The sequence below is a fragment of the Bos indicus x Bos taurus genome, chromosome X, assembly GCF_003369695.1.
Source record: "Bos indicus x Bos taurus breed Angus x Brahman F1 hybrid chromosome X, Bos_hybrid_MaternalHap_v2.0, whole genome shotgun sequence".
In the NCBI taxonomy this organism is placed as follows: Eukaryota; Metazoa; Chordata; class Mammalia; order Artiodactyla; family Bovidae; genus Bos; species Bos indicus x Bos taurus.
The window spans coordinates 8,331,376-8,358,509 of NC_040105.1; the positions used below are offsets into that span (position 1 = coordinate 8,331,376).

Here is a 27,134-nt window from a genome sequence, read left to right on the forward strand (position 1 = left end):
TATTTAACTTATATACAGAGTATATCATGTGAAATGCCAGGCTGGATGAGTCACAAGCTGGAATCAAGATTGCTGGGAGAAATATCACATCTTCGGATGTGCAGATGATACCACTCTAATGGCAGAACGTGAAGAGGAACTAAAGAGCCTCTTGATGAGGGTGAAAGAGAAGACTGAAAAAGCTGGCTTGCAACCCAAAGTTAGGAAAAAAAAAAAAAAAAACTAAGATCATGACATCTAGTCCCATCACTTTATGGCAAATAGAAGGGAAAAAAGTAGAAGCAGTGAATATTTTATTCTTGGGTTCCAAAATCACTGAGGATGGTGAGTGCAGCCATGAAATTAAAAGAAGCTGTGACAAACCTAGACAGTGCATTAAGAAGCAAAGACATCACCTTGCCAACAAAGGTCCGCATAGTCAAAGGTATGGTTTTTCCAGTAGTCATGTACAGATGTGAGAGCTGGATCATAAAGAAGGCTGAGCACCAAAGAATTGATGCTTTTGAATTATGGTGCTGGAGAAGACTCTTGAGAGTGACTTGGACAGCAAGGAGCTCAAACCATTCAACCCTAAAGAAAATCAACTCTGAATATTCATTGGAACGATTGTTGCTAAAGCTGAAACTTCAATACTTTGGTCACCTGATACAAAGAGCTGACTCATTGGAAAAGAGCCCAATGCTGGGAAAGATTGAAAGCAAAAGGAGAAGGGGGTGGCAGAGGATGAGATGGTTAGATAGTATCACTGATTCAATGGACATGAATTTGAGCAAACTCTGGGAGATACTGGAGGACAGAGAAGCCTGGTATGCTGCAATCCATGGAGTCACAAAGAGTCACCTCCCTCAAATAGACACCATATTTGACACCACAAAGAGTCAGACATGACTTAGCAACTAAACAACAACAATATGCTTACTAACTGGTCCCAGAGTGGGCACTATCTTATGGGCTACAGTGACCTGGAGAGAAAACTGGAGTCACACATCCTGATCAAAGGCATCTTGGACAAAGCACTAGAGGATTGCCCTCCATGTGCCTGCAGGAGACCACATCCTAGATGGGAGAGCCCACAGACATACATGAAACAACAGCAGGTGGTAAGACAGCAAGCCTTCCACAGCCAAGTGACCAGAGGAAAGGAATCACTGGTATGGAGTGTGGTTAATCCAGCCATCTTGAAAGAGGCCAGTACCAAACAGGGTCTCTGGAGAGTTGAGAACAACAAAACATGAGCTTGTCCCTCTAGGAGAGGCTTTTCATGGTCTCACTTGCTGTCAGGTAGTGGTGGTTTCTCTAGCTAGATGAGAAGCTCTCTGAGGGTAGAACCATATCTCCTAGGCTTTTGTCTCCCTCCAGGTAAGGAGCACAGGGCAGGGCATGCCATGAGGACTTGTCAGCACTGTCTATGACCAGAAGTCAGATGGAGGTTTTGGGTTGGTTCCAGGAAGAGCCCAGGACCACTGAAGTATACAATTCCTAATTTTAATCAGATAAGATCAGATTCAGAGAGTTCAGTTCAGTTCAGTTCAGTCACTCAGTCATGTCCGACTCTTTTCGACCCCATGAATCACAGCACACCAGGCCTCCCTGTCCATACCAACTCCCGGAGTTCACCCAAACTCATGTCCATCGAGTCAGTGATGCCATCCAGCCATCTCATTCTCTGGCGTCCCCTTCTCCTCCTGCCCCCAATCCCTCCCAGCATCAGAGTCTTTTCCAGTGAGTCAACTCTTCGCATGAGGTGGCCAAAGTACTGCAGTTTCAGCTTTAGCATCATTCCTTCCAAAGAAATCCCAGGGCTGATCTCCTTCAGAATGGACTGGTTGGATCTCCTTGCACTCCAAGGGACTCTCAAGAGTCTTCTCTAACACCACAGTTCAAAAGCATCAATTCTTTGGTGCTCAGCCTTCTTCACAGTCCAACTTTCACATCCATACATGACCACAGAAAAAACCATAGCCTTGACTAGACGAACCTTTGTTGGCAAAGTAATGTCTCTGCTTTTGAATATGCTATCTAGGTTGGTCATAACTTTCCTTCCAAGGAGTAAGCGTCTTTTAATTTCATGGCTGCAATCACCATCTGCAGTGATTTTGGAGCCCCCAAAAATTAAGTCTGACACTGTTTCCACTGTTTCCCCATCTATTTCCCACGAAGTGATGGGACCAGATGCCATGATCTTCGTTTTTTGAATGTTGAGTTTTAAGCCAACTTTTTCACTCTCCTCTTTCACCTTCATCAAGAGGCTTTTTAGTTCCTCTTCACTTTCTGCCATAAGGGTGGTGTCATCTGCATATGTAGAGGTTATTAAAGAGTATTTTCCATATTAAGCTGATTCTAGAGATACTAAGGGTAAAAAATATTGTCCAAGGAAAGACTCATTTTTGGTGACAGATGGAAGAGTAAGGGTTACTTTTGGGGAATGGTGACTGACTGCAAAGGGGTATGAAGGAGCCTCCTGGTGTGCTTAGATTGTTCCTTAGCTTGATCTGGTTGTTGGTAACATGATCCATGAGCTATATGTATTAAAAACCCATTGAGTTGTACGTGTGGACATTCATATTTATTTACATCACTATATATATGTTATTCCTCAATAAAAATAACAAAAGACTTTGTCATTTTTATGGAATGGCACCAATGTAAAAATTACATGAATCGAATGGAGATGCAAACCCAGCACAAAAGTCTTGCACCACCAGAAAGTTCTCGTACCTCTAACTTTTCTAAATATCTGAATGCCCATGATCTCATCCAGCAACCATGACTTCCTTGTGACACAGGCATACAGGGACAATGAAGAGCTGGGTGATTTTGGAGTATGTACTAGAAGCTGAGCATCCATGGTCTCATTACATTCTCATAGCAGCTCTACAAAGCTCACACTATTATATTTTGTGATTTTATAGATGATGTTAGGAGAGGTTAAGTAACTTGTCCAAGGCAGAACTTGGTAAGGGATACATTGAAAAACTTACACCCAGGATTAGCCCACACCAAATTGGTCCTCTTGATTTCTCACTGTGCTGTAGTGAAGAAAATATGGTGTCTATTTGAGGGAGGTGACATTAAAGACCAGATACAGGGAGCAACATGTCCAAAGTAATACAGAGTTACAGAGGAAAGAGAAACTAACAATATTAGTTCTAAATGTTCACCAGGATGGGCATCGATTATTTTTGCATGTATGATATTATCTAATACATATCAGCATACAATCCACTCATGTAGCCTTTTGATCTATCTATCTTGCAGTTGAGAAAATTAACATCAGAGAACTAAAGGAAACTGTCCCCAAATCGCAGGACTGGTAGGTGGTAGAACTGTAATCCAAACTCCTAATACAGCTCTTTCTAAAAAGCCTGACTCTGTCTTGAGAGGGGTGGCTTGGAGAACTCAGATACTTGTGATGAGAAGCTGAAAATCCTTTGTTTAAGGTCACTAGGCGTCTGCATCATGAGAGATGGTTCTGAAGGTATTTGTAAAACAGGGGCTGTTCATCTGTGAGGGTCATTTAGACTCTGCCCTACAAGAAGTCTGAGTGATGGGCAAGAACATGGTAAGGCCCATTCCTTAGTGAAGCAATAGCAGAGAATGGATGTAGACGGCCAAATTCAGAGATGCACCTGGATATGGGACGGGGCATCAACATTTAAGTCCCTTTAAATTCCTTCACTCACAGAGTTCCATAAAGATCACATTATTGGAAAGGAGAAGAAACTGCCCGTGCAAATTGCCTGAGACATGAAATGAAGTCAAACAGAACTAAGTGCAACTCTGGGGACAAAACCCTCTTCTGATGCTGCCACAGAACTAGTCCAGTGGGTTCGACATGACCGTACCCACTTCCCCACCCCACTACTCCAGTTGTGTTTAGCCTGCACAGTGATTGATTGATTGATTTAATTGAAGTATAATTGATTTACAATGTTGTGTTAGTTTCAAGTGTACAGCAAAGTGATTCAGTTATACATATATATATGTGTGTATGTGTGTGTTCTTTTTCAGATTCTTTTCCCTTATAGGTTATTACAAAATATTGAATATAGCTCCGTATCCTATACACTAGGATCTTGTTCATAATTTATTGTATATATTCAGATCGGATCAGTCGCTCAGTCGTGTCTGACTCTTTGCGACCCCATGAATCGCAGCACACCAGGCCTCCCTGTCCATCACCAATTCCCGGAGTTCACTCAGACTCATGTCCATCGAGTCAGTGATGCCATCCAGCCATCTCATTCTCTGGCGTCCCCTTCTCCTCCTGCCCCCAATCCCTCCCAGCATCAGAGTCTTTTCCAGTGAGTCAACTCTTCACATGAGGTGGCCAAAGTACTGCAGTTTCAGCTTTAGCATCATTCCTTCCAAAGAAATCCCAGGGCTGATCTCCTTCAGAATGGACTGGTTGGATCTCCTTGCACTCCAAGGGACTCTCAAGAGTCTTCTCCAACACCACAGTTCAAAAGCATCAATTCTTTGGTGCTCAGCCTTCTTCACAGTCCAACTTTCACATCCATACATGACCACAGAAAAAACCATAGCCTTGACTAGACGAACCTTTGTTGGCAAAGTAATGTCTCTGCTTTTGAATATGCTATCTAGGTTGGTCATAACTTTCCTTCCAAGGAGTAAGCGTCTTTTAATTTCATGGCTGCAATCACCATCTGCAGTGATTTTGGAGCCCAGAAAAATAAAGTCTGACACTGTTTCCACTGTTTCCCCATCTATTTCCCATGAAGTGGTGGGACCGGATGCCATGATCTTAGTTTTCTGAATGTTGAGCTTTAAGCCAACTTTTTCACTCTGCTCTTTCACTTTCATCAAGAGGCTTTTTAGTTCCTCTTCAGTTTCTGCCATAAGGGTGATGTCATCTGCATATCTGAGGTTATTGATATTTCTCCCGGCAATCTTGATTCCAGCTTGTGTTTCTTGTATATATTATTATATACAATATATATTGTATATATTTCTTGTATATATTATTATATACTAATATATATTGTATATATTAGTAGTGTGTATATGTTAATCCCAAACTCCTAGTTTCTCTCTCCCTTCCTTTCCCCTTTGTAATCATGTTTGTTTTCTATGTCCTTGTATCTATTTCGGTTTTGTAGATAAGTTCATTTGTACCATTTTTTTTAAAGACTGCACATATAAGTGATATCATATGTCTTTTTCTGTCTGGCTTACTTACTCAGTATGATCATCTCTAAGCCAGACGGAGATCTGCAAAAACTTAAGCTCTAGGGCGAAATCTTGGGAAGTTCACATAGGTGTCTGGATTCCCGACCTCTTGAGGAAGGTGCGAGAGCTGGCAGCACCAGTACCGCAGTCCTCAGGCTCACCCCAGGCCAGCAGAGATGCCTGTGCCCCTGAGCCATGGCACACCTGGCAAGCCTTGGAGTTTGCGACTCCATCCTAGCCTACAAGGGAGGTTCTAGCTTGTTTCAAATCTTCAAACAAAATTCCTGCAGAGAAAAGTTGAAGGAATGCTTTTTGGCAGCACCTCTCCCACTTTCCCCAACCACAGCTGCCTTGCTATTTACTTGCACCAGAAAAACAGACTCTTAGAGAACGCAAACCAAAGGAATTCATAGGCAGTGAGGGGAGCACAGTCACAGAGTAAGGAAAAAATGACATAAAAAGACACACTTGGGTGGCAGAATGGGAAGTGGCCTTTTAGAAACTGCAAATAATTTATGCCATGCTTTCTCAGCCTTGGCATGAATGACTTGTGGGGCTGGATAACTCTCTGTCCTGAGGGGCTGTCCTCTGCATGGTGGGGTATTTAGCAGCATCTTTGGCTTTAGTTTACCAGATGCCAGAACACCCACCCGTTCTCTGTTGTGACAAATGATAATGCCTCTGGACATGGCCAAGTGTCCCTCAGGGACAAAACCACTCTGGTTGACCACCACCGGTCTGTGCATAACTCTACCTAGAGAACAGCTATGGGCTCAAACCATGTGACATCTGAACTAGAAAACATTGCCATTTTCTGACCGGTCACAATACTCAACTTTAATCTCAGTATGTGTTTTTAAAGAATAATATAAAAATGTTTATGAATCGATGAGCCTTTATATATAATGATGAATTTTGGACACAATAACAAGTTCTATCAATTTATAAAGAAACGCAAGTCTGCCTATAGCTATCTTTATACCAAGTCCTGATTACAGGTAGGGGGATACAGCAAACTCCGTGAGTCAAAAACCTTCTATTTCTTTCCATGAAGTTTTTTTTTTTTTTTCTCCTCTGATGGGGTTGTGGGCAGGGAGGGGGACATCAGATCGTGTCATCTGGTGGGGAACAGTTGTGTGAATGGAGCATCTTTAGCATTCAGGGAAGATACAGGGAGACCATTTCTTCTTCTTTTTTTAAGAGGGCTAAACATGGTGAGGGTGAAGAGACCTACTGGCCAGCCCTTCATTGGCCAGAACTAGGATTCTGGAGGAAATTGTAGGAAGACACTTTTGTCAGCAAATGGAACTGCTCAGCAGTGAAATGTGTAGCCTCACAAAAAAGCACTGCTCCCTGTGGCTTCACTCTCAGACGCTCTCTGTCTTGTGGCCCTCACTCTGCGGGGGGAACTATGGCATGAGGAGCCCTTTGCAAAGGGCTCTGTGGTGAGGAAGAGGGGTCTCCAGCCAGCAGCCAGGCGAGCGAGCCTGGACCCTGATCCTCCAGGCCAGTCACGGAGGATGACTGCACTCAGATGACTGCAGTCCCGGGCCAACTGGATGCAAACCTCATAAACCAGAACCGGAACCGGAACAACCAGGGTAGGGTAATCCCAGAAACTGTATGACAAGAAACATTTGTTAGTTTTTAAAAAAGAAAACATAATGCTCAGCTAAATGCATGTAGTATCCTAAATGGGATCCTGGAACATAAAAAGGATATTATTAGTGGGAAAACTGGTGAAATCTAGTGTGGCTTCCCTGGAGGCTCAGACAATAAAGCATCTGCCTGCAACGCGGGAGACCTAAGTTCGATCCCTGGGTTGGGAAGATTCCCTGGAGAAGGAAATGGCAACCCACTCCAGTATTCTCTCCTGGAGAATTCCATGTGGTTGCAAAGAGTCTGACATGACTGAGTGACTAACACTTTCACTGGTGAAACCCAAAGTCTGTAGTTCAGTTGAGAATAACAAACCAATGTTGGTTTCTTGGTTGTGATAAGGGTACAAAGGTTATAAAACATGCTATCATTAGGGGGAACTGGGTGAAGGGCATAAGGTTACTCTGTATTATTTTGGTAACTTTTCTGCCAATCTAAAATGACTCCCAAATTAAGCATTTGTTTTTTTTAAATGCCCTTTCCCCCAGGCACTAGGTGAATTCAAGCAACGGCTGAAGACTCATTTGTCAAGCATGTGAGAAAGTGGAGGCTTGTAGTGCTCACTTAAGTACTTCTGAAACACACACATAAAGCTGAACTTTATGGCAAGAAGGTGACTCACAAGCCAGTTTCTGACCTAGCTGAAACTATTGAAATAATCTGCCTAATCACATCCCTCCGATCTGAAAGAAAACATGTGTCTAGGCCAATATAAAGAATCCATTTTATCGCCATTCTGTGTAGCATGTTTTCTGGAAAGGGAGTGGACAGTTGAGAGGCTTGACCAGATCTGTTTTTTTGGCACTGGTGATGTTTTCATACATGGCTAGTTAGACGATCTTTAGATACCTCCTATTTCTTAGGTTCTCTAAATCGTTTTTCTTTTTAAGTTATCTAGACTTGGTACCTGTCATGTGCATCCAAGAACACTGATTAGTACAGAATCTGTTTACTTTTCATGTTCTGATGCCTATTCTGATAAGCCAAAATGTAGTTTTAAATCAGATGTGTGAAAGTACATTAGGTGAGTTACAATCCACAGTTACAATCTGTGGATGTCTTATAAAAGCAGTTACTAAAACTATGTTTAATCCTTCACTAAAACTAAAATTCATCCTTTATTCTCATCTGCATCCCCTTTCAATGGCTCTCAAGCCACAGATCTCCCCAAAATAAGGTAAGTGAAAGACTATACCAGATATTTTATTTCCAGTTTGGAGCTCTGTCAAAGAAGTAATAATATTATTTATGGCCCCTGGCACCTGAAGGCCATTCGTTGGGCCCACACTCCAAGTCTAGTGTTTTTGGATAATTAATCTCACCGATGTAAGTTAATATGGCTAAATAAATCAGCATTGGAAAACAATATAGGGACTGATGAGAGCTGGGCAACCAAAACACCAAAGTCATATTCCAGGAAAATTCGAGCTGGACAATGGAGCCAGTTACTGCCACACACATGCACAGTGGAATGAGTTCAAAAGAGCCCCTGCCACTTTGAGTTGCCTGCTTCATATTCAAAGTACATCCCAAGAAAAGGAAAGGAGAGCAGCCTGGACAGGAAAGAGTAGTAGTTACCAGGAAAGTGGCCACCTCTGCTTCTTGGCCGGAAATGTGGCAACAATCCGAGGATAGGGGAACCATTGGAGCCAGTGAGATACTCTGGCCTAAGAGTTAAACTGGGATTGACCCCATATATTTAGGACAGGAGCCAAAGGAGGGCTCTCTCCTCTCTTCTAAAATGAGTAACCTCTGTTAAGGGATGATGTAGGGTGCACAGTCCTCAGCAGTTGCAATTGCCAGGCTCCAGAGCACAGGCCTGGGCTTAGCTGCTGTGTGGCATGTGGGATCTTCCCGGATCAGGGATCGAACATGTGTCTCCGGCACTGGCAGGGAGATTCTTTACTACTGAGCCACCAGGGAAGCCCCTCAGATTCAGTCTTAAAGGATGAAGTTACCCTTCTCAGGAGCCTTTGAATTTTGGTGGGGATTTCTCCCAAAAAATCACATGGTGCCTGCTGAGTCTAGGAAATCCGTTCTTGTCCTAAGCCTCTTAGTGTTTTATTCCTAGTAATCCAAACTTTTATCAAGCAAGTGTTCTACTGGTGAAAAAAGATGAGAAAATCTCAAATTCGGGGCGGGGGATGGGGGGACACTGATAGTTTTTTTCAGTGGAAACTAGGGCTCTAGAGAGTGAAAAACAAGAATTCTGGAAGAAAACAATCTACATGGAAAAAGTGCAAAACAATGTATTGGAGTCCAAACTGGCTCTGCCTTTCAGTCAACTTTGAACCTCACTGTATATAGAGATATTCATGCTATTTTCAAAAAATATTTCAGGCTATGGACTCTTGGTTATTTCATCAAATCTATATAGGTTAAAGTTTCCTTTTATGTATCACCTTATCCTTGGCAGTTTTTTCCATTAACCTTGATTGAAATAGAAAGCAGGTAGAAACCGGGTCAATGAGTCATTCTTCTTAGTTTAAATTCCAATCTATCCAACACTATTTCTTCATCCTGCTATCACCTTGTGGATTAGAGTTTTCAAAATCTAATTTCCAAAGTGTCTGTGTTTCTTGGGGAAGGAAATATTTATGGTATTCTTAAGCAATGCTGATGCCTCTCCTTAGGGCCACGGCTCCCCAAAGTACTTGAGAAATGTAATCCCCACAGTTTACATGTTGAAGTGGCGGTGAAATTATCAAAGCCATGGTCAGAAACTAAGAACATTCTGTGAGTCTCACTGTTGTAAAGAAAGACAGATCTTGGAGATCACGCTTCCAGCTAAACTAAACACTAAGAAACCTTTCTCCTTTCGTGTAAATTATTTGGCAAGGTAATTGAGTATGAGTGAGTGAAGTCACTCAGTCATGTCCGACTCTTTGCGACCCCATGGACTGTAGCCCACCAGGCTCCTCCATCCATGGGATTCTCCAGGCAAAAATACTGGAGCGGGTTGCCATTTCCTTCTCCAGGGGATCTTCCTGACCCAGGGATCGAACCCAGGTCTCCTGCATTGCAGGCAGACACTTTAATCTCTAGTTCTGAAATTTTTTCTCAAGAGGAAAAAAAAAAAAAAGGCCTTGTAGATTCTTGAACCTCAAAACAAGTAAGGTTCTAGTTCAGAAAACATTGAGCTATTCGATTTGTCCAGCAGTCCCATTATTCTACCAAAATGTGAGGTAGAAAAGCTGTCTGCATGGCTTGGATGCCACGGGCTTAAAAGCTCAACTATGGTTTTTTCCTTAACTAGGCATTCTATGTAATCACTGCTTACTGTAATAACTGGTCATGAACAAATTATACCCTACAAAGACCTTTTCCTTGCTGTCATTTTTTCCACTTTCAAGTACTATGAGTTAAGAAAAAAATAAATAAAGGTATAAGCTCGTGATCCAAAAGAACAGCTCTGCTGTTACCTTCTCTCAAACTAGGAGCTAGTCTGCCCTTCCAGGCTCTTGAATGTATGCTCTTATTGTGCATACATTGAGTTGAAAACAGTATTTTTAACTTAGTCTATGGAGGTATTGTATTTGCAGAAACAAAAGTGTCCAAATATCAGGACAAGAAAAATGGCTTTTGGCAAGTCATTTCCTTAAGTTATATTTCTTTCCTGGAGCATAAAGGAAAGCAAGGAGGTAGGAGAAAAAAAAGACAGAAAGCATTCATCCCAAAGAAATATCCTAGATTAGTAACTCAAGGATATTAAATTGCAAATTAGAAGAGTTTCAGCATTATTTGTTTTAAAGCCAAAGCTTGCAGGTCAAGTTAAAAAGACTCAGACAAGGGCATTGACACATGGTGTGATTTTTTACCTCTCTAAGGGGCTAATGCTACCTACCTTCTCTTGATAGATATCATTTTATATAAGCAAGAAGGGAATCAATTATCTTTTTTTGGGGGGGGGGATCAATTATCTTTAAGTAATAGACTTTAATCCTTGGAAACTCCTCCAAATTTCCTCCAGTTGCTGTCATGAAAACAGCTCTCATAGATTCAGTCACTGGCTCAATGGTACAATTGGATGAAGACTATTAACCTCATCCTTTCCTTTCCCATTCCTGTTTTTGATTATTCCTTGAACCATTTGAGCAGTTCTTTATGATATGTATGAGTGCTAAGTTGAGAAGGGAGGGGAGCCTGCTAGGAGACAGCAGTGAAAATCTTTTTTTGCTATTAAAAAATACTTGCTGAAGAGTCACTGCTCTTCTCTGCCTCTTCATGCTGCCACAGAAGCAGTGATGCCAGATGCTACCACAGTCATTTTGTGACAAGGAGGGAAGCCAGACAAAGAAGGAAGTGACCCATGATTGCAGCAGAGAAAAAAGGTGGAAGGCCACTGAATTAATGAGTCCTAGAATTAGCCTATCTGTGGGCTCCTAGTAAAGAAATATAATCAATTGCTTTGCAATATGTTCACTTTTTTTTGGTTTCTGTCATTTGCAGCCAAAGCATCTTTAACGGTGGATAATTCAAAACTGTTACAGGATATGTTTTTCTACTTATATTTGTTCTAGCCTTGTCAGGTAAAGGCAGCCCTAGAAGATCCGGATTTGAGTGGCATCTGAGATAAGGAAGGAGGGTTGGAACAGGAAGATCAGATTACAAAGAACTGCAAATCTGTAAATAAGTGAAGTCCTTAAAGACAAAGATAGCTAAATGCTCAGTTATCAAACCAGATAGTAATAATAAAGCTAAAAATCAACCCATACTGGAGATTAACTTATTATTAAAGTCACCCATCTGACGCATAACTTACATTCCTATAATCTGCATGCTGGCTTCAGTTGTTTAAGCAACTCATTAAAATATTGACATTTCTTTCTTGTTTAGTTTCACCAAAGGAATTTATTACTCACTTTGAAGAAAAAATATTTGATCACAATAAACACTAAAACATCTGAGAGTTATGAAGTTCTGATAACTAAAAAAAAACACTCAATTATTGAAAAATAAAACTAAGATAGTGAAGAAATTGAAATGAATGGGATGGTCTTGTTGACCAACACATGGATAATAACTGTGAATTACTATATCAAATTAATTAATGTTAATCTCTTAAATCAGAGGTCAGCAAGTTTTTTCTGTAAAGGTCCAGACTGCAAATATTTTTGGCTTTGTGGGCCACATGGTCTCTGCCAAAACTATTCCACCCTGCTGTTGAAGCACTAAAGTAGCCTTAGACAATACAGAGACAAATGAGTATGCTGCGTTTTAATAAAACTTTATTTACAAAAACAGGCAGTGGGCTGCATTTGGCCTGTGGGCTGTAATTTGCCCTCTCCAATCTTGAATGAAGACCTCCTTAAACTACTTTCCCACGGCTTTCCACTTATAAAAATGTTAGAAACACCCACTGATTGAATTTTTAAATCATCTTGAGGGCTCAATTTCAAATTATCTAGAAAGCATGATGGATTAAAAAAAACACTCAGTATTTAATTTCAATTAATACTTATTTGCCTTTGTTTTGCCCAAAGGGAAACAAAGAAAAAAGCAAAACTGGAAGCTCCTATTCATATTTCAAGGATGGGACATTCTGGGTAATTATCAAGTTTACTTTTGGGCCATGATCCCAAAAGAGAGAATAGTGTAGTCTTGAAATGTTTGAAAGGTGCCAGAATATTTCAGAAAATGCAGTGACAAAAGTTTTGTTCAAGATGCCAAAGCCTTGTGCAGTAATAGCTGCTACTCCAACAAAAATATATCCATACATGTAAATGTAATCGGTAGGGACAAGAGCTCAGATAGAAACCTATATTGTCTGAGAACACGAAGGAAGCCATTTGTAAACATGAAGGCACAAAACATATGGTGTAAATAACCCCTGACTATTGTACTGACTTGCCTGCTTGGCAGCAGAACAGAATCACACAGCAGCACACACTCGAGAACTTGACGTGGTAAAAGCCCTGGGGTATAGAGGAGAGCATCCAAGAAGAAAATTTCAAAACAAAACAAAACAAACCTGCAGCAAAACTTCGCTGTCATTTTTGGGCTTTCCTGGAATAGGTAGATAAGGCAACTTATATCTGTCAGGGCCACCACAGGTCACTTGGAAAGGATGATATCCCCTGCTCTGTGTTTTAACACAGTTGATGTATCTGTGCTTTCTCTATCAACCGACTAAGAACTCCTGGAGGATATGGACTATTGTGGAGCTCAGGCTCTAGGGTGCTCGGGCTTCAGGAGTTGTGGTGCGCAGGCTTAGTTGTCCTGCAGCATGTGACATCTTCCCACACCAGGGATCGAACTCATGTCCCCTGCATTGGGGGTGGTAGATTCTTAACCATTGGACCACCAGGGAAGTCCCTGTGGATTATTTTTGACATGACATTATAGCTTCCATCAGAGGTTTCTACCTCTTCAGAACCTCATACTCAACATGGCGCCCTCCTTCAGGCTGTATGCCCAGCTTGGTACAGGAGAGGGAGCAGTGAAGCGGCACAGGAAGCCCCTGGGTGACACTCCACTGTTGGGCTCCAGGTAGAGAAGGCACTAGATGCTTAGGCCGAGGGTCTAGCCTCTTTCTGTGGCCCTAGGGAAAGTGCCCCATCCATCTTCAGTTCAGTTCAGTTCAGTTGCTCAGTCGTGTCTGACTCTCTGTGACCCCATGAACTGCAGCACGCCAGGCCTCCCTGTTCATCACCAACTCCCGGAGTTCACTCAAACTCACGTCCATCAAGTCGGTGATGCCATCCAGCCATCTCATCCTCTGTCATCCCCTTCTCCTCCTGCCCCCAATCCCTCCCAGCATCAGAGTCTTTTCCAATGAGTCAACTCTTCACATGAGGTGGCCAAAGTACTGGAGTTTCAGCTTTAGCATCAGTCCTTCCAAAGAACACCCAGGGCTGATCTCCTTCAGAATGGACTGGTTGGATGTCCTTGCAGTCCAAGGGACTCTCAAGAGTCTTCTCCAACACCACAGTTCAAAAGCATCAATCTTACCAAGGCCCTAAGGGCCACAGTAATGAACAAGTGAAAGTTTTCTATGCTGACATTTTTTTTGTTCTTTGTGATCATCTCTTCTCCATTCCATCTGCTTTCCAAGATTGTGTGTGGGTCATAACTTATTAATGAATCATGAAAATTTGGTAGCTCATAGAACGCAATAGAAGAGAACATTGTAGAGGTGTATCTCAGATAACGATAAGCATCATTTGGCTTGTGTGTTTGATGGGCTGAGATGTAAAATGTATTTCTCACTATAGATTTTGGACAAAAAGTTTGAAACCTTTTCCTCTAAGATAAACTTAAATCTGTGGGGCATGCTCAGCACAGGCTACAAACTGAACAGATTCCTTCTTTTAAGTGAAAGAGTATTGCAAATAGCTTTGATAGTAACCTCAGTAGGCAACGGGGGCCTTGGGAGTTGGTTTTTCAACAAAGGCATAGATTCTGTGGTTAAAGATTACTCTGCTGCTTTTTAGGTGCAGTGGGCAGAATCGGAGAGAAGTCTTGAATTGAAGAAAGCAGAGTCTATGGTTATAGTTAAAGTGAGACATAATGATGGGGTGACCCAGGATTGAGGATAGATACAAGACAAAGTGATATGGTGATGATATGATAATGATGATGATGATGAATGACTTTTCTTGAGAGTATAAAACGTTAGGTGATGTTTTCAGCTCATCATGGTTATTACTTTGCTCAAATATCCTGTCAACCCTGTGGGACCATCAATCAAATTTGGAAACTGGGCATGGGGTGAAGCAATAGGGAAGCACTGCCATTTCAAGATCATTACTGAGGATCCTGTGGAACACAAGAGAAAGATGGTTGGTGGTCTTTAGAGAGAAAGGGAAGAGTGAAGGCAGGGGCTTACTTTCAAAGGTAAATATGCAGGTATGCATACATGCATTCATGCATTTCTCAAAGATTTTGCTGAGAGTCACTGGAGTATTGGGCAGTATAACCAGTGTTCCAGATTCAGAGACAAATAAGAAATAGCCTCACCCCACGGGAAATCACAACTCTCCAGGGAGATCACATCATTGGTGATTGTGAACACATAAAAGATGCGACCACCTCTACAGCTCATACACTAGAGACATTTGCTGAGGGTCTCTGAGCCCAGTGGCCTACATTATTTTCTGGTCACCCTACTTGGTGATTGTTTCCTATCAGCATTTTTACCTACACTGGAGTTTGGGGATCTGAAAGTAGGTTTCAACTTCATTTTTATTGGGTTGGCCAAAAATCGCGAATGAACTTTTTGGGCAACCCATAGTTACACAGAAAGCTCTGATAAACCGGTCTAGCATTTCACCTCTCCAAGTGGACAACGGCAGCAGGGATAATGCAGAAATTGGACAGTTATAGTTTCTGTCTAGGGTTGTTACATAAACACCCAAGATCAATTGCCTTGTCCACCAGGTTGCCCTTATTTTTTAAAATCAACATTCAAATCACAAACCAAAGATAGCTGCAGTGTTAACCAACCAAGAATGTCATTCTCTTGATTTCACTGAGTTGTTTACTTGGGTTTTACACAGCCTGAGGGACAATGGTGAGGGACCATTTTATAAGGAAGCCATATAACTGAGCAATTTCGAGGCATCAGGCTTCTCTTTTCTTAGACTATTGTCCACATTTTCTTAAACCATCAGCTATTCCTCATTCCATGACACTGTTTTCAAAACATGTAAACAAAGCCTTTCTCAATTTTGATACCAGAAATTAAGTGAAGAAAAAAACAGCACTGAAGAAAACTTGAGTATGTATTTCTCTCTTGTGAAACTATTCAGCTTTAAATATTTAGCTTCCATTATAATGAGGTTAAGCCATATCGCCTACACTAACCTGCTTTACATACTGGGCATCAACTAGTCACTTCCTTTCATTTTACCTTAGACCAGAGGTCAGCAATTTTGCTTTCCTGTGAAAGACCGGATAGTAAAAGTTTGAGACTCTGTGAGGCATAAGGACTCACAACTATTCAACTCTCCCACTGATGCTGAAAAGCAGCCATAGACAATACGTAAATGAATAAGCATAGCTGTGTGCCAATAAGATTGTATTTACAAAAACAGATGGTGAGCTGAGTTTGGCCAGTGGGTGTCAGTTCACTAACCCCTGTCTTAGACCATTTGTATTAAAATGCTATCCAAATAATATTAATTGAACCTGATACATAAACACAACTCAGTTGATGTGCTCTGAATAAATGAAAAGTTCGTGAAAACCATTGTTGCTGTTGTTGTTTTTTAGTTGCTCAGTCATGTCCCACTCTTTTGCAACCCCATGGACTGTAGCCTGCCAGGCTCCTCTGTCCATGGGAGTTCCCAGGCAAGAATACTGGAGTGGATAGCCATTTCCTCCTACAGGGGTTCTTCCTGACCCAGGGATTGAACCTGCATCTCCTGAGTCTCCTGCATTGGCAGGCAGATTCTTTAGCACTGAGCCATCAGGGAAGCCCGTGAAGGCCATGAGGTGTTTAATTTCTCGATCATGATCTCCGCATTTGTTTCCTGGATCAGCTGTTAAACTATCCATAGACTATAGACAGTCTGATTCAAGAGCCTATGCCAAGAGCAGCCTTTGACCAGGCAGAAACATTCCATGGTTGCCTCTATGGGGCAATCTCAAGCTTACAGGAAAACGCAATTGATAGATACGATCCCTCCCACTGAAAGACATCCTTATTTCTACACTAGATTCTCTATAGCATCTTCAAAATTTCCTCACTGAAATGGCTGGAAGAAGCACAAGCTGGAATCAAGATTGCCGGGAGAAATATCAATAACCTCAGACATGCAGATGACACCACCCTTATGGCAGAAAGTGAAGAGGAACTCAAAAGCCTCTTGATGAAAGTGAAAGAGGAGAGTGAAAAAGTTGGCTTAAAGCTCAACATTTAGAAAACTAAGATCATGGCATCCGGTCCCATCACTTCATGGGAAATAGATAGGGAAACAGTGGAAACAGTGTCAGAATTTATTTTGGGGGGCTCCAAAATCACTGCAGATGGTGACTGCAGCCATGAAATTAAAAGACACTTACTCCTTGGAAGCAAAGTTATGTCCAACCTAGACAGCATATTCAAAAGCAGAGACATTACTTTGCCAACAAAGGTCCGTCTAGTCATGGCTATGGTTTTTCCAGTAGTCATGTATGGGTGTGAGAGTTGGACTGTGAAGAAGGCTGAGCGCCGAAGAATTGATGCTTTTGAACTGTGGTGTTAGAGAAGACTCTTGAGAGTCCCATGGAGTGCAAGGAGATCCAACCAGTCCATTCTAAAGATCAGTCCTGGGTGTTCTTTGGAAGGAATGATGCTAAAGCTGAAACTGCAGTACTTTGGCCACCTCATGTGAAGAGTTGACTCACTGGAAAAGACTCTGATGCAGGGAGGGATTGGGGGCAGGAGGAGAAGGGGACGACAGAGGATGAGATGGCTGGTTGGCATCACCGACTCGATGAATGTGAGTTTGATTGAACTCCGGGAGTTGGTGATGGACAGGGAGGCCTGGTGTGCTGCGATTCATGGGGTCGCAAAGAGTCGGATGTGACTGAGCAACTGAACCGCACCGAAGTCTAGATGGGAGTAACAAATTAAACTCATCAGTCATCTTATAAGGTTTATGTAAATCTTACTCATTTTTATTGTGTGTGTCTCCTGGCTAAATAGATACAGAGGAGGGAGGAGTCACAAGATTGGAGAATCCTAGGTTCCTGCATGACTGTGTGGAGGACAGTCCACTCTCCTGATTGTTATGGCCAAGCTGCATTAGATAGTGCCTGAAAGACACTTTTATACTATTAAGGTACTAAGTGGTTAGCCTATCTTGACTAATATATAAATAGCCTATCTTGACAAGTATATATCTGTGAGATGTATTTGTAGAAGTAGCTTTATTGGGCCATTTCAAAGTTGCATGCATGCTAAGTCCCTTCAGTCATATCTGGTTCTGTGCGACCTATGGACTCTAGCCTGCCAGGCTTCTCTGTCCATAGGATTCTCCAGGCAAGAATACTGGAATGGATTGCCATGCCCTTCTCCAGGGGATCTTCCTGACCCAGGGATCGAACCCGTGACTTTTAGGTCTCCTGCATTGGCAGGCAGGTTCTTTACCATTAGCGCCACCTGGGAAGCCCAATGTTGTCAAATTGCCTTGAAAGCTGCTGCAACAACTATATTCCTATCAACAGTATATGAGAGTCTGTTTTCTGAGAAAATATACTATCCAACTTTTGGAGTCATTCCAATCTAAGAGGAAAAAATAATCTCCCTGTTGTTGAGCTTGCATTTCCTGAATGAATATGAGGGTGAGAGCACCTTTACAGATATTTATAACTCATTTTAATTTCTTTTCCTGTGAGATGCCTATAATTTGTCCACATTTTAATTATTTTCTTTCTCATATTAATTTGTAATAAAGGTCTGTATCCTGGAGAAGTTAGCCTTTAGTTTTTCAAATGTGTTATACATTTCTATTTATTTATTTATTTACTTTTTTGCCCCACAGATGATTCTATTCTTTTTTAAATGTAGTGAAACAGGTCACTCTATGTTTTCTGTGTAGTGACTTTCTCCACGTAAAAATATATTAATATCTAGCTGTTTTGTTTTAGTGCATTCATAGTTTCATTTTTTAAATCTTCAAATCTTTCTTCCACATCAATTTATTTTGATATAAGGAGCAAGGTCAGAATCTCAATTTTTCTTCTCAATGGTAGTCTCATTGTCAGAAATACAATAATAATCCATCATTTCCCCCTGATAGGAAATGCAATGTTTATGTCATAAGTTCTCATATTTATTTTAGCTCAGTTCTGAACTCTATTATCTTCCATTGATCTGCCTATTGTGAAGCAGTACAATATTCTTTTAATTGCTTTAGTTTTATAACATTTAATAAATGGCTAGGGATAATTTCTCTTTGACCTCTTTTTCAGATTTTCCCCCGTCTACTAACTTTCATATAATTATTTGCCAAGATGATGTTTAGATCAATTTAGTGATATTACAAAAATTAATTCTTTCAGTATGTTTTCTGGAACCATGCCCAGTTTATAGATAATTTAGGACATAATTTATATCTTTATATAATTGATTCTTCTTACTTAAGAAAAATATGTCTTTTACATTGATTTCTAACTTCTCTTCTTATTCAGCTTAGATCCCAAGGTCTGAGACTGTAATCACTCTCTTGTATACTGTATTAATACAGCTGCTGTAACAAACAACCACAAACTTAGTGGCTAAAATGACTTAAATTTATTATTGACATTTCTGGAGACCAGAAGTCTGAAATGAGTCTCACTGGGCTAAAAGCAAGGTATCAGCAGGGTTGCATTCCGTCCTAGAGGCTCTAGTGAGAATCTGTTTCCTTGCCTTTCTTTAGTTTCTAGAGGCTGCCTGCATTCTTCGACTTGTGGCCCTTTCCTCTATCATCAAAGCTAGCAGCAATGCATCTCTCTGACTCTTCCTCCAAAGTCATATCTCTTTTTGACTACAGCTAGGAAAGTTTCTCTGCTTCTTAGTACTCATATGATTAGTTTTAATCCCCCCCAGATAATCCAGAATAATCTTGCTGTCTTAAAGACCCGAGTTGGTCACATCTGCAAAGTTGATTTAGACATGTTAAGGAAATAGCCAAAGATTCCAGGCCATCTTTAAGGGGTCTAGATTTCTTCTTACCACAGATTTCTCAACTGCCATGTCCCTCCCTACCAAGACTGAACTCAACTAGAAAATCCTAACTCCACTGTTAGGAGAAGGGGGCAACAGAGGATAAGATGGTTGGATGGCATCACTGACTCAATGGACATGAATTTGAGCAATCTCCGGGAGATAATGAAGGACAGGGAAGCCTGGCTTGCTACAGTCCATGGGGTCACAAAGAGCTACTGAACAACAACAACAAAGCTGCCCAGATGTTTATTCTGCAATTTAAATTCCCAGCTTCTAACCTTGAATAGACCTTTTGGGCTGCCCCGTAATTCTGCAACATTGCTGGTCCATTCACTTCCCGCTTTTCCATTCTTTTCCTCTTTCCTCAAACCTCCAGGACCTCCTTCTTATCCCCACTCCTAACAGATGAAATCGTTTATTTTGCTGAGAGAGGAGAGGCAATCTGGAGTGAAATTCCACATGCTTTCCCATCATCTAATCTGCCTGCATCTGTACCCATATAACCCATGTCCACCTGCTACTAAACCCCAGGAGGAGCTCAAACTCTCTACCTGTGGCTTTGGATCCCACCACTGCAGTCCACTCTAGGAAATAACTCCAGTAATTTCCTAACCCTCAACCTTCAGTTCTTCCCTCTCTATGGTGAATCCCAGCAGCTGATGAATACATTATATTATCATTCATCTGCGCTATGGAAGCACCAGTCTCATAGAGGAAGACAGTCCTCCAAACATACACATAAATAAATTTCTATAGTCATTCCAGGGGCTTCCCAGGTGGCACAGTAGTAAAGAACCTGCCTGCCAGTGTAGGAGATGCAGGAGATGTGGGCTTTATCCCTGGGTCTGGAAGATCCCCTGGAGAAGGAATTGGCAACCCACTCCAGTATTCTTGCCTGGAAAATCCCCATGGACAGAGGAGCCTGGTGGGCTATAGTCCATGGGGTCACAAAGAGTTGGACATGACTGAGTGATTGAGCATGCACACACAGTCATTCTAAGGTAACAAAGAGCAAAAATGTGAGCTTGAATATGTTTCCATTTTCATTATACCCACTATCTCAGTAGGCTTTATATCATTTGTTTAGGTTCTAGACCGTGGTATCTGTATTTATTTTCCTGAGTAAATTCATACAGTGACTCTGACTCTGTTTAGAACCTCCACTTAGGTTTTTGCATGGAACAAAAGTGGCCATCCTCAGCCCGAAGCTGCCATCATAGCACTCAGCACCAGCCATGCATTTGATCTTGGTAAATATTCAATGTCTATAATCATCTCACCCAAACACTAGTTTTAGAACTCTTGGGTGATATCTGTTTTTTCCCACCCAGCCACACAATTCCTTCTCTCTTTCATAAGTAAGAGATGATTTGTAAATCATTAGCTCCCATTTTGATAGAAAGTGTCAAAATAACTCCTGAAGCCCAAACATCTTTGAACATCTTGATAGAACAAATCTTTCTCTGAATGTACTAGGACTCACATAGTTGCAGAAATAAGCAATGGAGACAGAGCTTCTAGCAGATAAGTTATATAAAATTCTCTGTTTGTTAAAGGTTATTTATTTAATGGACTCTTTAAAAAGCAAGAACAAAGAGAAACATCAAATTCACTGGATTTGAAAACAAAATTACAAAGAATATTTGTTCCTTGATATCTCATCTGATATGTCTCAAATCTGGGTTTCACATAAGTTTTTAGAGTCATCATTTCCTTCACTATAAACTGGGCTTGCCAACATTTCTATTAAAATTTTTTCTTAGGAACTGAAAGATCATCTGTTCTCGTAAAACAGAAACAGGGCTGTTGGACCCCACCTGGGCCATCTTGTGAATTAATAGGGAAGCAAGGGCAGGTTTCGACTCCAACCTAAAACCAAACAAAGACAAGATGAGGCAGAATGAGATTATCCTAGGAAGAAGCAGCAACCCGGCCTGATGGCAATTAGTACTCATTTTTCACCAACTGCCAAAGGGATTTTCTTCTTACTTGAGGTGAGTATCTCTGTGTTACATTAGCATGAGAAGATACAACAAGGCTAGGAATTTCCTCCTGGGAGGAACTGGCTATGGTTGTGGTGTCAAGTAGAGTATGATGAAAAAGCCATAGGAGCCAGGCATCAGTCAGTGAAATGTGCCTGTCCTACCAGTCCCTTGGCCTAACCTGCCTCTGCCTTCTCCTGAACTCTTTCATGACCTTCAACAGAGTCCAAGATACCAGTTTAAAGAATAAAAGTGGCCCCTCTTGCCACTTCTGTTTAACATAGTATTGGAAGTCCTAGCCACAGCCATCAGGCAAGGAAAAGAAATGCATCCAAATTAGATGGGAATTAGTAAAACTACCACTATTTGCAGAGGACATGATATTTTGTATAGAAAACCCTAAAGTCTCCACCAAAATAGTATTATAACTAATCAATGAATTCAGTAGCAGCAGGATGCAAGAATAACATACAGAAATTGGTTGCTTTTCTATACAGTAATAATGAACTATCAGAAAAAAGTAAAAAAAAAAAAATTCCATTTAAAATCACATCAAAAAGAATGAAATACTTGGGAATAAACTTAACCAAGGAGGTGAAAATCCTATACTCTGAAAACTATAAAAGACTGATGAAGAAAACTGAAAATAATACAAAGAAATAGAAAGATATCCCATGCTTTGGGACTGGAAGAATTAATATTATTAAAATGGCCATACTACCCAAAGCAGTCTACAGATTTAATGCAATCCCTATCAAAATACCCATGACACTTTCCACAGAACTAGAACAAATAATCCTAAAATTTGTATGGAACCACAAAAGACCTGGGATTGCCAAAGCAATCTTGAGAATAAAGAACAAAGTTGGAGATATCACCTTCCTAATCCTTAGACTACAGTAATCCAGTGTGTTACTGATACAAAATTAGACACATAGAGCCCAGAAATAAACTGACACACCTCTGGTCATTTAGTCTATGACAAAGAAGGCAAGAATATACAATGGAGAAAAGACAGTCTCTTGGATAAGTGGTGCTGGGAAAACTCAACAGCTGCATGTAAGAAAATGAGATTAGGACTTCCCTGGTGGTTCAGTGGTAAAGAATCTGCCTGCCAATGCAGACAGAGGACATGGGTTCCATCCCTAGTCTGGGAAGATTCTACATGCTGCAGGGCAACTAAGCCCACGCGCCACAACTATCGAGTCCGAGTTCTGGAGCCCGCAAACTGCAACTGAAGCCCACATGCTCTAGAGCCCATGCCCTGCAACAAGAGAAGCCACTGCAATGAGCAGCCCGTACGCCGCAACTAGAGAGTAGCCCCCAGTCACCACAACTAGAGAAAGCCCAAGGGCAGCAACAAAGACCCAGTGCAAGCAAAAATACATAAAACATAACAACTTTTAAAAAGAGCCAACGCAAAAAAAATGAGATTAGAATGCTTCCTCACGCCATATACAAACATAAACTCAAAATGTATTAAAGACCTAAATATAAGACTTGAAATCATAAAGCTCATAGGCAGAACACTCTTCTACATGTCGGAGCAATATTTTATTGGATCTATCTCCTAAGGCAGAAGAAATAAAAGCAAAAATAAACAAACCGGGTGTAATTAAACTTAATATTTTGTCCTTGAAAAATCAAAAAGATAACCTATGGGGACTTTCAGTGGTTAGGAATCCATGCTTCCAATGCAGGGGGCACAAGTTAGATCCCTGGTCAGGGAACTAAGATCCCACATGCCATGCAGTACAGAAGAAGAAGGAAAAAAAGACAACTTATGGAATGGGAGAAGATTTTTGCAATGTGACCAATAAGGGGTTGTATGTATCCAACATACAAAAACAGCTCATACAACTCAGCATTAAAGAAAACAAATAACCCAACTGAAAAACAGGCAGACGACCTGAATAGACATTTTTCCAAAAAGGGAAATGCAGATGGTCAAGAGGTCAGAATCACTAGCCATCAGAGAAATGCAAATCAAAATCACAATGAGATATCACCTCACATCTGCTAAATGGATATCATCACAAAGTCTACAAACAACAAATGTTGGCGAGGATGTGGAGAAAAGGGAATCCTTCAAAACTGTTTGTGTGAATGTAAACCAGTGCAGCCACTGTGGAAAATAATATGGAGGGTCCTCAGAAAACTAAAAGTAGAACTACCATATTATCCAGCAATTCCATTTGCGTATATATCTAGAAAAAAACACACATTCAAATTGTTTTGTTGCTAACTCATGTCCAACTCTTTGTGAACCCATGGACTGTAGCCTACCAAGCTCCTCAGTCCATGGGATTTCCCAGGCAAGAATACTGGAGTGGGTTGCCACTTCCTCCTCCAAGGGATCTTCCTGACCCAGGAATCAAACAAGCGTCTCCTACATTGGCAGGCAGATTCCTTACCACTGAACCAAGGTACATGTACCCCAGTGTTTCATGACAGAATTATTTACAATTGCCAAGGTATGGAAGCAACTGAAGTATTCACAACATATGAGTGGATAAAGAAGATGTGGTGTGTGTATATATATATATAAATATATGTGTGTGTATATATTTATATTTATATACACACACACAAAATAGAATATTACTCAGGCATAAAAAGAAAGAAATCCTGCCATTTGAAGCAATGTGGATGGACTTAGAGAATATTATGCTTAGTGAAATCAGTCAGACAAAGAAAGACAAATACTGAATGATATCACTCATATATGGAATGCAAAAAATAAACGAATGTATATAGCACAACAGAAATAGACTCATGGATGTAGAAAACAAACCAGTGATTACAAGTTTGGAATGGGAAGAGAGATGGGCAAGATTGGGATATGGGATTAAGAGGTACGACGTACTATGTATAAAACAGATAAGCATCTAGGATATATTGTACAGCACAAGGAACCATAACCATTATCTTATAATAACTTTGACTGGAGTATAGTCTGTAAAAATACTGAATCACTATGCTGTATACTTGAAACTAATATAACATTGTAGACCAACTATACTTCAATTTTTTAAGAAAAAGAATAAAAGTGGCCCTGAGAGTCATCATCCAATGAAAAATTCTGGGTGGTCAGTGTTTTTGTGCTGCTCTCTTTAGTCAACGAAACTGAACCTCCTACTAGAGAGGTGAATTACACAAGATCACCTGTGGAGGGGAAGTGATCAGACAAGTTCTCATATTCTAGTCTTCAGAGTCCTACTCTAGAACTGTTACCATTAGCCACAAATAAGCCCAGAAAATAGCCCCACCAGCTCTGTTGTTGGCGAAATGTAAGCACATGTGTTCATGTGTACATTCAGGTTGCCCAGTCTCTACACTTGGGCCCTTGGGACCTGACAATGCTTGCTGTGGGGAACTGTCCAGTGTATTATAGGATGTTCAGCATTCCTGGCTTCTAACCCCTCTAGGCTGTGAAAACTCAAAGTGGAACCAGACATTGCTAAATTCCACCTGGGGGTGGGAGAACCATCCTTGGTTGAGAACTACGTATCTATGTGTATGTGCATATGCATGATATGAATTATTTTATGAATAACTACTCACGAAGCATTCCCTCAACCCCTCAATAAAAGAAAACAAAGGAGAAGTTCTGCAGATACTGAAATCTGGCAGGCAATCTAGCTTTTATATGTAAGTTTTAGGCACAGCTTCCAATGTTCTTTTCATGTCAGGTTTACCCTATTTGTGTAGCATCACAACTTTTCACTCCACCTCAAATTACCTTTCTGTATATGCTAACACATTAAAAAGTGCCTTTATAGAAAATAGAAAACATTCAGAAATGTGGCTTTACAGATCAAAGGATTTCAAATATATGTTTCCCAGTTTTAGTAGAATCAGGATCTGTGTTTGTAAAAACATCAGACAACTAGGCCTGCACTGGCTTCAGTGCAGATGAACCCTAACAGAGAATGCTAGGTGGATAAAAATAAGTTAACATTGGTATAATAACTGATTCTGGGTTTGCATAAGGTCAAAAGACCTTGTGTTTAACTGGTTGCTAAACCATTCAACTGGTTATTTTGAAATCATATTGAGATAGACATGGTTTTTCTTCTCATCTTTTAAGGGACTTTTTTGAAAGTTCTTTTTAACTGGTTTTGCTGAAGCCATGTAGACTGTTGAGATGCACGTGGCTTTCCCCTTTAATGCCCCGTCAATCTTCCTTTTAATAAACATATTAGTTGACATGTAAACTGTCCTATTGAACACATCTGTCAAACTGGATGCCCATGCCAGCCAATGACCCAGAAGCTGTAGCTTCCTTCCTGAGGCAGTGGTACGGCTGAGATGAATCTGCAGCTTGTAACTCTGGCAGAGCATTTGTGACTGGCAACATCCCCCACGGAATGGCAAAATGGGGCCTTACCTTTGGGAATGGTGATCTGACAGCTCAGGTCACAGTCCTGCTGCAGCTGATAAAAAGCCACTTCCTGTAGGCGGGCTCGCTCCAACTCTGAGAGGCTCTGGATGGGCACTGACCTCAGCCGCACACTGCGACCTGACATACTGTTCCAGGTGAAATCACCCTGCAGACCAAGGGGGAAAACATCAAGGGTCACACAGTGATCTGCGACTCACAGACCTCAGCCTCTCCCTCAATTGGTCACAATGTCAAGCAAACTTCATTTTTGTGTTCCAAAATCAGCTCTCAGTCCCTAAAATCCAACCCACTCTTAGTTAACTGTGGATTTTCTCAGTCAATTGCAAACATCCCAGTCTGGAGAATCTTCTAGGTCACCCGATCTCATAAAATGACACGAAGAAAACCATGTGGAAAGATACTTCAAGATACTTCTTCCTCTCTTTTATGGGAACACATGGAAACTTTTTCATTTTTATTTCTCAGTAACAGAAAAAACTACTGCTAATTGCCATCATGCAAAGGCTAACAGAGTTTTGCCAAGAGAATGCACTGGTAATATCAAACAGTCTCATCCAACAACACAAGAGAACTGTACACATGGACATCACCATATGGTCAATACCAACATCAGATGGATTATATTATTTGCAGCCAGAGATGGAACGGCTGTATATAGTCAGCAAAAATAAGACTGGGAGCTGACTGTGGCTCAGATCATGAACTCCTTATTACAAAATTCAGACTGAAATTGAAGTAGGGAAAACCACTAGACCATTCAGGTATGACCTAAATCAAATCCCTTATGATTATACAGTAGAAGTGACAAATAGATTCAAGGGATTAGATCTGATATACTGAGTGCCTGATGAACTATGGACGGAAGTTCATGACATTGTGCAGGAGACAGGGATCAAGACCATCCCCAAGAAAAAGAAATGCAAAATGGTTGTCTGAGAAGGGCTTATAAATAGCTGAGAAAAGAGAAGCGAAAGGAAAGGAGAAAAGAAAAGATATACCCATTTGAATGTAGAGTTCCAAAGAATAGCAAGGAGAGATAAGAAAGCCTTCTTCAGTGATCAATGCAAAGAAATAGAGGAAAACGACAGAATGGGAAAGACTAGAGATCTCTTCAGAAAAATCAGAGATACCAAGGGAACATTTCATGCAAAGATGGACACAATAAAGGACAGAAAAGGTATGGACCTAACAGAAGAAGAGATTAAGAAGAGGTGGCAAGAATACACAGAACAACTATACAAAAAAGATCTTCTCAACCCAG

At 41.0% G+C, this 27,134-nt stretch overlaps 1 protein-coding gene across 5 annotated transcripts in view; it reads right to left on the bottom strand.

Moving 5' to 3' along the window:
- ARHGAP6 (Rho GTPase activating protein 6) overlaps nt 1-27,134 on the bottom strand; it is a 541,707-nt gene that overhangs the window by 62,403 nt on the left and 452,170 nt on the right. For all 5 annotated transcript variants that reach the window (XM_027535096.1, XM_027535095.1, XM_027535097.1 and 2 more), the window contains one exon: nt 25,859-26,018. In XM_027535096.1, the coding sequence (XP_027390897.1) occupies nt 25,859-26,018 (160 nt within the window). The remainder of the gene's footprint in view (nt 1-25,858; nt 26,019-27,134) is intronic.